The sequence below is a fragment of the Panthera tigris genome, chromosome B2, assembly GCF_018350195.1.
Source record: "Panthera tigris isolate Pti1 chromosome B2, P.tigris_Pti1_mat1.1, whole genome shotgun sequence".
NCBI classification, from domain to species: domain Eukaryota; kingdom Metazoa; phylum Chordata; class Mammalia; order Carnivora; family Felidae; genus Panthera; species Panthera tigris.
The window spans coordinates 98305308-98320150 of NC_056664.1; the positions used below are offsets into that span (position 1 = coordinate 98305308).

General features: G+C 40.2%; 1 protein-coding gene across 8 annotated transcripts in view; it reads left to right on the top strand.

Moving 5' to 3' along the window:
* Positions 1-14843, top strand: part of FIG4 (FIG4 phosphoinositide 5-phosphatase) — a 130505-nt gene that overhangs the window by 78169 nt on the left and 37493 nt on the right. For 7 of the 8 annotated variants that reach the window (XM_042986968.1, XM_042986965.1, XM_042986970.1 and 4 more), the window contains 4 exons: positions 1534-1617; positions 3356-3551; positions 5826-5908; positions 10503-10589. In XM_042986968.1, coding sequence (XP_042842902.1) covers positions 1534-1617; positions 3356-3551; positions 5826-5908; positions 10503-10589 — 450 coding nt within the window. The remainder of the gene's footprint in view (positions 1-1533; positions 1618-3355; positions 3552-5825; positions 5909-10502; positions 10590-14843) is intronic. The other variant, XM_042986967.1, reaches the window with a different exon arrangement.

The window sequence follows — 14843 nt, forward strand, 5'->3', positions numbered from 1 at the left end:
CAGCTATAAACAAGGCAGAGTGCCGCCTTGTTCTCCATCAGCTGGGAACATGAGCATTGGGTTACTCTAATTTTCCAGTGTTCTGGGCATGCACATGTCCACAAGTGATCACAAAAGCTCTGAGTATTGGTTTTGGGGTTATGAATAAACTTGAGTGAGCAAGCAAATTCTCAAATAAGGAGTCCACAAATAATGAGGATCGACTATATATGTTCAAAAATAAAAAAAAATTAAACCACTTACAATTTTGAAAAAAATATTTATTGAGAGAGAGAGAGAGAGAGAGAGAGTGCTCGGGGGAGGGGGGGCAGAGAGAGAGGGAGAGAGAGAATCCCAAGCTGGCTCCACACTGTCAGTGCAGAGCCCGGCGTGGGACTCAGTCTCACAACTGTGAGATCGTGATTGGAGCCGAGATCAAGAGTTGGACACTTAACTGACTGAGCCACCCAGGTGGCCCTAAACCACTTACATTTTTTTTCAAATGTTTATTAATTTATTTTGAGAGAGAGAGTGTGTGTGTCTATACCTGTGCACACATGAGCCAGGGAGGGAGAAAGACAGGGAGACAGAGAGAGAGAGAGAGAGAGAGAGAGAGAGAGAATCGCAAGCAGGCTCCGTTCTATAAGTGCAGAGCCCGACGCGGAGCTCAATCTCATGAAGCATGAGATCATGACCTGAGCGGAAATCCAGAGTCAGATGCTTAACTGACTGAGCCACCCAGGTGCCCCTAAACCACTTATATATTTAAAACAATATTTACAAACTGTCAAATAGGCATTTTGGGTCAAATTCAATATTATTTTGTTTTCCTTCCAAAAATGTAATGGCTGCACTTGGAGCAGAATCCTTGCTGGAGCCCTAAGTCTCATCAGCATGAATCATGCACCTCTTGCCTTTTTGGCTTCTCTGAGGAGTTTGGTCCGGTTTCAGCAGTAATGGTGAGGTAGGCCTTGCACAGTGCCAGAGTAGCTTCAGCTTATCTTAGGGCGTGGTGAACAAAAAGTTTCTATTTCAAGTGTTCCAATAGTGTTTTAATGAATTAACCCCAGCCTAATGAGGTAGATGCTGATACTCGAATAGATACTGCTGTGGTTTTGAACATTATGTCGGCATCCCTAGGTGGTATAGTGTAATAAAAACATTGTCCATAAAACTGAGTGGCTTAGTGTTTTGCCATGGGTTTTTATGAGTTTAATTTTACCTCAAAAGTAATTGTGATGTATAAACAAAGTGTATACATCTTAGCAGTAATTTAGATATCAACTCTGTTCCAATAGAGAAAAATCTTAAATTCAAAACCATTGGGTCCCATAATCATGAAGAAAATTCACAGTGAAGACTGATAACATTGAAGTTACCTGGTGCCATTAATTCATGGGATTTTATGGCCTTTTGATCACCTGAGCTCCCCTGAACATTTGGCTCAGAATATATGTAGCTCTGAGGGCTAAGAAGGAATAGTGTAAGAATGTGAATTGAATGGAAACCAGGATGGACAGTGATTCATATGGAATTTCTTTCCCCTCTCTCCAGTGACTTTATGCCTAAGACCGTTGGCATTGATCCAAGTCCATTTACAGTGCGTAAACCAGATGAAACAGGAAAATCGGTATTGGGGTAAGATTTGCATATAGGATGAAATTTTAAAGATTCATGTAAAATAATACGGCACTTGCAGTATAATTTACACCAAAAAGAATAACTTCAAGTCACATCGTTTGGAGCACATTCCATTTATTGCATCTCTACAGGTAGTTTATTCATAGCACTGGGATTACTAAAGAATTCAACATTGAAAGAATTTGTAGGAGTTTCAGCAACATGGTGCATTTTATTATTTTAAATTAGGAATATCACAGGTGGCATAGGCACAGGTAACAGATATTATGTGTTATGTCCTATAAATAACTCAGTGTCCTCTGTTTCCCACGACATAAAATACTTAGGTAAAAATTTCTATTCGTTTTCTTGTATTTTTGTTGGCATCCCAAGGAACCATTAAAGCAAATATGTTCAGGTAGAGAAATTAATACATATTCTGTGTATTACTGTACCATTGTTCTGGGGAAGACTATTTATTTACATCTTCATGCTTAGAAACTGGAGTGAAATGTGATGTGTTCTAGCATAAGAATCTGTTACTACTGCCACTGACCTTAATAACCCCAGTGATAAGATTTTTTCTAGACTCTGACCAGAAACCCTGGCCAGACTGTAGATACTGAGTCCTAATTGTATTTGGGAGTGTGAATGGGATCCTGGTTGGATTTTAGCTACGTGTGGTTTATGCAGTGGGATATATATTACTACTTCCTGATACACCATTTCTGTGGCTTAAATATGTGGTCTTAAATTGCTGTATGCTAAGCCTTAGACCAGAAACTAAGGAATTTAAAAGAAATGTCCTCAGGAGTCAGGATTCAAGAAGTTCCTGGAACAAATACGTAAATGACCAGCTACATTACTGCATAGCACAGAAATACCATTGACTTTTAATTTTTACTTGGCAGAAAGTCAGAAACTAGTTTATTTTCTATAACATGTAACCCATGGTCAGATAGTATTTCCTTTTCTTCTCCTAAAACATTTCCAAATATTACGATATTTTAAGTCTTTTGTAGAGTATTTTTTGAAGAGTGAAATATTAAGTATTTTTCATTAAACCCAAAAATATTACAATAAAATATTATCTGAGTTAAAAAAATAGTATTCTTACCACTCTCATGTTTGGAACTGAAAGTAAATACTTTCATAATTCTGAGTTTTTTGGGGTTTTTTTTCCATCTACTCCCTACTATTAGAAGGAATGTCTAGCAAATATAGTTATTTACTAACAATACAAATACTAAAATTTAGTTTGTGTTCATCAGTTGCTCATTACTATGGTACAAATCATCGGCTGGTGCTATGATTGATAAAAATCATATAAGGGAAGGAAATTTACATGGATTTGGCTATTGACCTTTTCTTGAAGCTTTTACAGGTTACAGATAACATTACTAATATCCCAAACTTATGGTTTTCTATTATTGTACCACAAATTTTGAAAGTGTTGGTTTCAGTTACCAAAGGAAGGCACAGTAACCAAGTGGTGAGAAGACTTTTCTGCACTGGTTTACACCCACTTACTGGTTTATTTTCTGAATTTATAACAGGGCTTAACTTCATAGAAGGTCAGTACATGTACATGGTAAAATGCTAAGGTTTTCTCTTAATCACAACTTGAATCCAAAAACTGGTTTTTCACAGCCATTTTCTTGTGCTTCTCTAGCACTAGGATTTTGGACAGTCATGCATAGTGAGTGTCAAAGGATCGATTTAAAGATGCTTTATGTCAATATTCATCTTTTTAAAGGAACAAAAGCAATAGAGAAGAAGCTGTATTACAGCGGAAAACAGCAGCCAGTGCCCCGCCTCCCCCCAGCGAGGAGGCTGTGTCCAGCAGCTCTGAGGATGACTCTGGGACCGACCGGGAAGAAGAGGGCTCTGTGTCTCAGCGCTCCACTCCAGTGAAGATGACCGACACGGGAGACAGTACCAAAGTGACTGAGGTGTGCAAGAGATGAGCTTGTGTGGTCCGGCATTAGGCTCTAGAGAATGATCTCTAAAATTCTACTTTCTGTTAAAAGACTTAGAGTCAGAAAAGGCCACATGCACACCATTCTAATATGTGGTGTTTGAGGCACTTCCAGAGATGAATATTTTTTTTTGTTATTATTGAAGTATAGTTGACATACAATATTTATTAACTTTAGGTATACAATATAATTTCACAATTCTGTGCATTATGCAGTGTTCACCATGGTAAGTGTAGTCACCATCTGTAACCATACGACAATATTATTGACTGTATTCCCTGTGCTGTACTTTTCATCTCTGTGAGTTATTTGTTTTATAACTGGAAGTTTGTATCCCTTAATCTCCTTTACTATTTCTCATGTATTTCTATTACTCATGCCCCTACACCTTCTCCTCTGGCAAGCACCAGTTTGTTTTCTGTATTTGAGTCTGTTTCTGTTTACTTGTTTGTTAGATTCCACATGTAAATGAAATCATATGTTATTTCTCTTTCTCTGTCTGACATATTTCACTTTGTATAATACCCTTGAAATCCATCCATGTTGTTGAAAATGCCAGAAATCTCATTCTGATATTCCACTGTGTGTGTGTGTGTGTGTGTGTGTGTGTGTGTGTGTGTACATACATATACATACTACATCTTTCATATCCATATATCTATTGATGGACACTTAGGTTGCTTCCTATCTTGGCTATTGTAAATAATACTGCAGTAAACATAGGAGTGCATATATACCTTTTGAATTTGAATTGTTTTGGGGTTTTTATTAGGTAAATATTCAGTAGTGGAATTACTGTATCATATGGCATTTCTATTTTTGATTTTTTTAGGAACTCCATACTGTACAATTTACATTCCCACCAGCAGGGTATGATGGTTCCCTTTTCTCCACATCCTCACCAACACTTGTTATTTCTTGTCTTTTTGTTACTAGCCATTCTGACTGGTGTGAGGTGATATTATGGTTTAGGTATGCATTTCCCTGATGCTGAGTGATGAGTGACGTTGAGCATCTTTTCATGTGTCTGTTGGCCATCTGGATGTCTTCTTTAGAAGAATGTCTATTAAGGTCCTCTGCTCATCTTTTAATTGACTCGTTTGTTTTTTGGGTGTTGTAGATGTTCTTTACATATTTTGGATATTAACCTGTTATTGGATATATCTTCTCTTATTCAGCAGGTTGCCTTTTCATTTTGTTGATGGTTTCTTTTGCTGTGCAAAAGGTTTTTATTTTGGTGGAGTCCCAATAGTCTATTTCTGCTTTTGTTTCTCTTGTCTGAGGGGACCTATCCATAAATATGTTGCTAAGGCTGATGCCTAAGAGATTACTGCCTGTGTTTTCTTTTAGGAGTTTTATGCTTTCAGGTCTCACATTTTGGTAATTAAGGGATGAATACATTTAGCATAGGTCTCATTGAAATGGTTTCATTGTGAAATCGGTATTTTTGCTCCCATGTATAATAGCAAATTTCTTATCACTTCGGAATTTTTTAAGAGAATCCGGTCTCATTTTGAGCAGCACATCCACTTGAGGTCCATTCATTTCCTCACTCAGCACATTGCTGGAATGTAGGGTTTGGACCTGAGCCTCACAATCTTTGCCTAGCCCTAGTGGGAAATTCACCTGCTCAATTTGACATTACCAATACAAGGGAACATAAGGGAAAGTAAACTACAAAAGAACCAAATCTAGCTTTAGGGACATGCAATTTCCAAAAATAGCCAAAAGTCGTAGAGATAGATACGGCAAATAAAGCGTGATAAGAACTGAATTCATTATTCCGGGAGTTGGCAAACTACAGCCAACTGTCAAAATCCAGTGCACTGCCTGTTTTTGTGAATAAAGTTTGATTGGAACCCAGCCATGTGTGTTTGTTTGCATGTTGTGTCTGGCGGCCCTTGTACTGTGCAGCAGAATTGGGTAGTTGCAGCAGAGTGCCATGACCCAAAGAACCTAAAATATTTACCATCTGGCCTTTGCAGAAAAAGTTTTCTAATTCCTGCATTATACCAAAGAAACTAGTAATTATTTAATAGCTTTTGACCCTAAAACAAAGTTATTTTTAGTGAACTGAAATCAGATTTTTAAAAAACCATTAACTGAGAAGTTTAATGAATAGATTGAAGAAATACTGTGATTACTTTTGTGGAAAATCTCACAGGTTCGTTTTCTTTACCTTTGGAAATAATTATTATGCTAGATGTCTAAAAATTCTGCCTTGTTCCTTGTCGTTTTTAACCCCAGAATGTGGTCCAGCCCATGAAAGAAGTATATGGAATTAACCTCTCAGATGGTCTCTCAGAAGAAGATCTCTCCATTTATTCAAGGTAAACTACTTTCATGTAGAAATTAAGAAAATATGCAAATGTATTATTACAATAACTTATATCTGGTCTAACTTCTAATAAATGAAATTGGTGGGTGGCTCAGTCGGTTGAACGTCTGACTTCAGCTCAGGTCACTATCTCGCAGTTCATGAGTTCGAGTCCCACATCAGGCTGTGTGCTGATGGCTCGAAGCCTGGAGCCTGCTTCAGATTCTGTGCCTCCCTCTCTCTCTTCCCCTCCCTGACTCACACTCTGCCTCTCTCTCTGTCTCTCTCTCTCTCTCAAAAACAAATAAATAAACATTAAAAAAAATGAAATTGGTAATACAGAAGGAAATGAATTCCACTTGCAATACAGTAATAGTGTTTAGGAGGTCAAATTCTGAAACACTGGTTTCTATTTGGAGTTAAAGGACCTACTACTGCCTGAGACTCTCAGTGCCCTAAATGATAAAAATTTACGACGTGTCCATGCATTTTCACTGCCCATATATAAGCTGCAAACTGAAGTGCACATACATTTCTCTATTCTTGCATTAGCAAAGTCCCAAGATCAGGTACCTTCTTAGAAAATGAACCTAGGATATTGACGATTGTGGACCTTGCATTTGCATTAGCTCTAGAGTGCTGGTGGGAGTGGTGGCTGAGGAGGAAGAAGGAAGTGGTGATATAAGGGTGTCAAGTCAGAATGTTCTAGACCTTTTTTAGGCAGACTAAGCTGAAAGAGTCATCACAAACCCTGAGATCATGACCTGAACTGAAATCAAGAGTCAGACGCTTAACCGACTAAGCTACACAGGCACCCCAGCTTTCCATTCTTTTTTAAATTTTTTTTTTTAACGTTTATTTATTTTTGAGACAGAGAGAGACAGAGCATGAACGGGGGAGGGGCAGAGAGAGAGGGAGACACAGAATCAGAAGCAGGCTCCAGGCTCCGAGCCATCAGCCCAGAGCCCGACGCGGGGCTCGAACTCACAGACCGCGAGCTCGTGACCTGAGCCGAAGTCGGACGCTTAACCAACTGAGCCACCCAGGCGCCCCTCCATTCTTTTTTAAGGAGAGTATTTCATTTGCTGAATCCATCAGACTGGAAACTGACAGCTTTTTACTTCAAACTAGTAAGATTGGCTATATAATATGTAAAATATAAAATATAAACCAGTAAGATCAGCTACATAATATGTAAAACATAAGAATGCACAGCATTTCTTAACTACAAAAGCACTGGTACGACTCTGCATTACTATCTTGACAGAAGCCAACTTAGCCATTCAGAATTCAGCCACACTCTTCTCAGCCCTGGACACACAGGTGCACAGTCCTTTATCCATCACAGCTGTCCCTACAACATAGATGAACTCCAGCATATGAAGTGAGCCTCTATAAGCAACATGGTCTGGAAGAATGAATTATCTGGGGTTCGTGACTGCATAATATGACTTCGCTTACTGCAGACAGTGTGAGTGTCAGGGACTGAACTTACGGCTCACGTTGATTAAGCAAAAAAGAAAGCGTCTCGTGCTTCAGGTGTGACTTTTGCTTGGAGCCTTTGTAGCGCAGACTGCCTCTGAAGCCCACTTTTCATCCTCCTTTCTCTGGGAGTGAGATACAGCCCTGTTCAGCCATAGTATTCCTGGGAAACAGTCTAAGAAGGGTACAAGGGTAGGCCCATAGGGAAAGGATTACTGCAGGGGAGGAAGGAATCCATGTCCTGGAATAAGATTCTGTGTTTGATATCCTGAAGAACAACATCCCCTCCTTTGATTTGTGTAACACTTTGCAGTGTTTTATTTTTCTTTAGACAACTCTGTAGTAGGCTGAGAAGATATTATTATCCCTCTTTAGAGGCTAACAGCATGGAAAGTGCCACTCAATGACTTATTCAGGAGACCTTCCCCGTGCTTTGTGGGTATCTGTGATTTTAGACTGTGTAGCCCTCTTTATTTTCTTGATAATATCAGCTGCCCCTGCTTATGATGTAGACCTAGGGGGAAGGGGAGAAACAGAGGTCTGGTCATCTCTTCCCCTCTGTGTGAGTAACCCTTGACCGTGGGCAGACTGCCCCTACAGGGGGCATGGGCATCTTCCATCTCTGTCTGTTGTGGTCATTGCTATGGTAGAGGAAGCCTCCCTCCATCAGTATCTGGGGGGTGGCCAAGGATGTTCAGGAACTTTTTGCCCCAGCCAGGCTCTGGGTGTCTCTATTGTTGTTGTTATTATTATTATTATTATTATTATTATTATTATTAGTTTCAGGAATAGAATATAGTGATTCATCACTTACATATAATGCCCAGTGCTCATCCCAGCAAGTACCCTCCTTAATGCCCATTGCCCATTTAGCCCATCCCTCCACTCCCCTCCCCTCCAGCAACCATAAGTTTGTTCTCTGTATTTAAGAGTCTCTTATGGCTTGCCTCCCTCTCTGTTTTATCTTATTTTTCCTTTCCTTCCCCTATGTTCATCTGTTTTGTTTCTTAAATTCCACATATGAGTGAAATCATATGATATTTATCTTTCTCTGACGGACTTATTTCGCTAAACATAATACACTCTATTTCCATCCACGATGTTGCAAATGGCAAGATTTCATTCTTTCTGTTAGGGGCTCTGGGGTCTCTTAGTGCCTCCTCTGATCCAGATGGCAGAGCTTCAAGGGCAGGGCGAGAGCCCATGTAGTTCTGGCCTAAATTGGCCTAAAAAAGTTCTGCCTTCTCCCACTGCAGTTCTGCAACCAGTGGGCTAGTATCCACCAGAGACTGTGCATGTAAAGACAGTGCTCTGGCCTGACCTGGCCTGCCTGTCACAGCTCCCATCTGGGCAACCACAGAACAGTGTGGGGAAGGGAGGGAGGCAGCTGGAACTGGAGCCAACAGCCTGTCTTCTAGCTTCCTGCTCTCCCGCCTGTTTTTCCTACGTTTGGTCTCAACCACTTTCAATCTCCTGAAGATTTCTTGGTTTTATAGTTTTTTTCTAATTGCTTAGCCCTGTTCTCTATGCCTTCCTTTGCCCTCAGCTTTTCTGATATCTTTGGTGTGTTATCTTAACCAGGCCTGGAAGTTTTCTGCTTGCCTTGCCAAGCCTCAGGCCCGTGCCAAATCTTTTGTTTGTTTTTGTTTTGTGTTGTTTTTTGTTTGTTTTTTAATATGAAATGTATTGTCAAACTGGTTTCCATACAACACCCAGTGCTCATCCCAACAGGTGTCCTCCTCAATGCCCATCACCCACTTTCCCCTCCCTCCCACCCCCCCCATCAACCCTCAGTTTTTCTCAGTTTTTAAGAGTCTCTTATATTTTGAAGGAGCCAAATCTTTTTAAAAACAAATTCTGACAGTGATTGTGTACATGATTAGGTAAGGTTAAGGTTCTGTACAAATAACAGGTATCATGTGACATTCTTCCCCCAAAATGAATCAAAAATCTTTACTTGCTGAAGATAAAAGTAAGTTATTTAAAAGTTTTCCAGTAGCATGTAATGATTTAGTTAGTAATTGTTAGTTCTGCAGTACTTTTCTTGACCTTCAAAAAAAGCTAATAAAAATTTAATTGTAAAAGTATCAATAATCAGAAAAAAATTTATATGATATATATTTTTTTTGAGAGAGTGCAAGCAGGGAAGAGGGGCAGAGGGAGAGAGAGAGAATCTCAAGCAGGCTCTATGCTCAGTGTGGAGCCCGATTCAGGGCTTGATCCCACGATCCTGAAATCATGACCTGAGCCGAAATAAAGAGTCAGACACTCAACCCACTGTGCCACCCAGGGGCCCTAAAAGAAAATGTTTTAAACAGCAGAAAAGTGGGAAGCCCTTTCATCATGCGCCCTAACCTTCCAGGGGCACATTAGAACAAAACTACAAGCCATGTCCCTGAGGGGAACATGAAGGCATGTAGCACAGACCACACTAGGACAGGTGTGCACTTGAGAAATAGTAGGTGGTCCTTGACCCATCAGCCCATTGGCCCATTGCTAGGTAGCCTCCTATCCTATGGAGCTGGCTGGGGGCATTTCCCTGTGACTCTTAGCTTCAAGCCTGGATTAGTGCTGTTCCAGTCTCCTCTAAGGAGGGGTGGTGTGGCAGTGAGGCTCAGCAGGTGGTCTCCTCAGTCCCCTCCTTCACAGTTCAAAGTACTCTTAAGAGGGGCTGGAGTACACTTGGGGATTCTTGTGGTCCTGTGGAAACAGAATCCACATGCTAGGTTTTCAACAGTGTCCCTGCTTTGGGAGATGGATCCCTGGCCTGATCCTGCTCTTCCCTTGTCATTTGTCTCACTGCAAATACCTCCCCTTGTGTTCCCAGCTTCCTACTGCAGTCACCCTTAGGTAAGTGAGGCCCTGAAAGATCATCTTCCTGGCTTCAAGAACACATTTAAGTAAATTGAGACACAGAATTCTTCTTCCTTCATTTGTAACAAACCCACTGTAAAATCAGGTACCCGTTTGTAATTACAGTCTTATGCTACATAGGGCACTCGTGTGTGCTTTTCTGAAATAAGCATGCTGCTGTCATTTGAAAGCTCATACCATTTTGTGTAATCTACTGAATTTATTGCAAATAGTTCCTTCTTTAGCTTACTTTTTATCCATTTAATTTGTAGATTTGTTCAGCTGGGTCAGAGTCAACATAAACAAGACAAGAGCAGCCAGCAACTCTGTTCCAGGTGCCCAGATGGAGTTATAAAACTGTAAGTACTAGATTAGACCTTTAAAGAATCTTTGTATTCATGCCATTCATAGTACTTTTTTAAAAGACTTTTTAAGAAACTATTCAGTCTTAACCACTATAAGCACTAAAGCATCTCCTCCCGGTGTGTTACCCAGGGAAAACTGGGTAGCTGTGGGCATGGGGAAGAGACTGAAGCTTTGACTTGAAATGTACCCTTTGGAGGTGGGATTGGAGTTGGTGGAAGCTTCCTTCCATAAACTCTGCTCTCCAGTGGGTAGAGGTGGGATGACAAAATAGCGCTGCCCCTGAAGACAGGCTCCTCAGGAGCAGTGATGGGTTTGTCATTTCTGCTCAATATCCCCACTGGTTCTAATAACTTTGCTGTAAGTTAAACAGGTGTTTAGTAAATTCTTAAACAGAATCAGGTTCACATCCTGGATCTCAGCTCTATTACTTCTTCTTGTTTTTTTGGTTTTTTTTTTTCACCTTGATTAAGTTTGTGTGGCTCAGTTTCCTCATCTGCAAAATGGGATGGTAATACTCTGTAGGAGAGTGGTAGGCTTAAACACAATAATGCATTCAACGTACTGAGAACAATATCTGGTAAAAAGTTCTCAGTAAGTTGTGATCATCTTCATGTTCATCATTATCGTCTGCTTGTTGGGACCAAACAAAGCAAAGGTTATGACCGGGAGAGGCTCCTAAAGCCATCTGCTCAGTTGAGTTTCTTCTAGAAAATGAGTCACTGTGGATATTAAATGACGTAGTATACGTGAGGTGTCTAGATTAGTGTCTGACATATAGTTGACATTTAGCAAATGTTCTGTTCCCTTTTCCTAGAGCAACTTTATCAGTTTGTTTAATAAATTATTTGATACATACTGATTGCCTAACTTCTCTGTGTACTACATCTGCACGTTCTTGATTGATAGTTAAGAGGCTGTTATAATAATTTCGGGCAAAGACTGGTGGCTGGGAAGACTTAGGAAATGGAATAGATTTGGGGAATGTTTAGGAGGTGAAATGAGACGTGGATACTAACTTGTCATGGAGGGAGAGAAAGGTGGCCTTATCCAGATGGCCCTTAGATTTTTTGGTTTGTATAACAGGTTTGCTTGCTTGCTTGCTTGATACATTTATTCATTTAGCAGCTAGGTATTGACTACACCTATGTTAGAATCATTCAAAGCTTTCATTTACTAGCTAAGGAGTGCTACAGGAGAATCCAGTTTGCATTTAAAGTAGCATCAGAGTGGCCATGTTTAGGAGGCAGTTAGGTCAACTGATCCGGAACTTCTGGGGATGTAAATGGTGATGGTCATTTCCTTCTGGGGATGTACATGCATATGGGTGATAATTAAAGCCAGTGGCTATGGATGAGGCCACCTAGGAAAAGAGAATAGAGTCTCTTATGGTTTGTCTCCCTCCCTCTCTGTAACTTTTTTCTCCCCTTCCCCTTCCCCATGGTCTTCTGTTAAGTTTCTCAGGATCTACATATGAGTGAAAACATACGGTATCTGTCTTTCTCTGCCTGATTTATTTCACTTAGCATAACACTCTCCAGTTCCATCCACGTTGCTGCAAACGGCCAGATTTCATTCTTTCTCATTGCCAAGTAGTATTCCATTGTGTATATAAACCACATCTTCTTTATCCACCATAAGAAACTCTTAAATACTGAGAAAAAACTGAAGGTTGATGGGGGGTGGGGGAGAGGGGAAAGTGGGTGATGGGCATTGAGGAAGGCACCTGTTGGGATGAGCACTGGGTGTTGTATGGAAACCAACTTGACAATAAATTATATTTAATATAAAAAAAGTAATGTGTGCAAAAATAAAATAAATAAGCTGACAAAAAAAAGAGAGAATAGAGTGAGAAAAGGTCTTCTATCGAGTCTTGAGGGGATCTAACAGCTGAGACAGAGAGAAAACTCCAGAGGAGGCAGAGATAGCTAATCAGAGAAGGGGAGGGAATGACACTGTTTATCACATCCTTATCAAGGACTACTTATCCCTTCCTTCTCTCCCCTGTCACTATTTTTTTTCTTTTTTTTCCCCTCTTTTAAAAAAGAAAAAAAAAACATATAAACCCCTATTAATTTAGAGACTGTTTTTCTTTCTTAAGTCTAATTAGCTTAAGGAAGTTTGGGCTCCCAAATGAATTGATGTAGATGTGGCCCAAAAAGGAAAGTGTTTAAATGTGTTAGTAAAAGAATAGACTCTGTTAATGAAATTTATTATACAAATTGATTATTCCATTAATGATATGGCACAACTTGGGAGAAAAAGATGAAATGAATATAGCTTTCAAAATAAAAGTATTTTGTGTTTTTTCTTCAATATTGTATCTCAGTTGGTCTTGCAGTTACTACTTTTAAATGCTTTTCTGAAAATATTTAGTATTTGTTTTTCTGAGTCATAGCCCATATGAAAACCTTGTGGATCTAGAGTTTTGTTTTGTTTTTTAACCTTTTCCACTTAATTAGTAAAGAATCTAACATGAGTGTCTTTTTGCACAGTACCTTCAACAGGATAACAGAGAGCCCGATAGGTTCCGCCTTGTGTTGTCATGGCAACTGCCCAAGAGGGTTGTTGTTTGGGAGTGTACGTGTCTTTGTGTGTGTCCATGGGTGCCTGCTGTAAATTGAAATTCTCTAACTAGGTTCTTAAAATGTCAACTATTCATTTTTAGAGTTCTAAAGCTATGCCAAAACCAAGAGCAATTAGATTTGTATGAGATTATTGAAATTCTCACCTTGTTTTAGGTTCTAGTATATTTTAAAACAGTAATAATTTTAAGTTTATATACACCTTCAGATAATTTACAGTCTTACCACTTTTTCTTGAGATCTTGAGGCAAACCAGTATTCCCTTGCGAAATGTGAGGTAAATACAACACCAAATAGAAGAATTACTGACAGTAAACAACTGGCAAGAAGCCAGTATAGCAGGAGCCCCTGAAACAGAGGTGCAGAAATTTGGGTGGAGGAGCTGGACACTTTCACCCAAGGTTCTGGGCACATTTCTTAGAAGTAGATATTAAATCCAAACTGGTCAGTGTTCTACACTGTTAGCCCAATACTCAAAGCTGTATTTCGTTTGAGTGTGACCCCTCCCTTCAGCTCCTACCACTCCTTGAGTGTATGGGTGGTGACTAGGGGGAAGTGACATGAGCCAACATTTACTGACACTCAGCATGTGATGGGCAGTGTTCTATGCACCGTTACCTGAATTAACTCAGTTCTCACAGTAACCCTATGAAGTAGATCTTTCTATCATCTTCGTTTTACAGATGGGGTAACTGAAGCACAGAGAAGTTATGTAACTTGCTCAAGGTCTAACAGCTAGCAGGGGGAAGAACCAGGCAGGATTCAAACCCAGACAGGCTGACTCCCCATCTCTAAGCTATAAATGCCTACTGTTACCAGCTGCTTTTATAACCACTGTGGTAGGAATACTGAGTAATTAGTGTGGACAGCCCTCACTTTGATCTTCTGACATCATCTGGGTTTGTAGACACCTCTGTATGCAGACATAATGTCTCTGCTCCGTTAATCTTGAATTTTGTTTTAATATTTAAATATAATATTTAAAATAATATACCTTTATTCTTTCCCAGTACCCAGCATATTGTCCCTAATGTAGACATGCTTCTTGGACAAGCATACTTTGCTTGACTTACATTATGGCATGGAGGTCATTTAGCCACCATAGGAACAGCCACTGCTGTTGTTCACGATGACTGCTACCCTACTAGGTTCTAACTTTCTAGAGGGAAGCCCATCTTCGCGTCCCCTGTTGCACCCAGAATACTTTGTTAAATTGTGTGCTCAGTAAATATTTGTTGAAATGTACTGAATCTTGTTCCCATTCCCTCCCATTTCTGCCAGAATCTGTATGAGGCCCCCTGAGCATCCCTGCCCATAAACCACCTCACCACCATCTCCCTGGTTTTCAGCCACACTCCCAGGGGCTCCTTTCTCCCCACATCCTTGAACATTCTTTAGTTTTTCCACTATTCTCTTTCCTGCTCATAAGCCCTTTGCCCTCTTGTACTTCTTTGTTCCCTTCTGATAGAAGAAAAAAGTTAAGCACATGAGATTTTCAGCTTTTTCCCCCTCTATCCTGTTTCCCCTTGCACCCGGGACCAAATGCAAATGCAGAATGAAAAGACCCGAGTGGAAGGACTGGCTGTGCCAGGGCAGGGGGGAGGTGTTGTGTGGCCCTGCGGTGATTCACTGTATTCATGCAAGACCAACCTGTTCTCGTTTTAC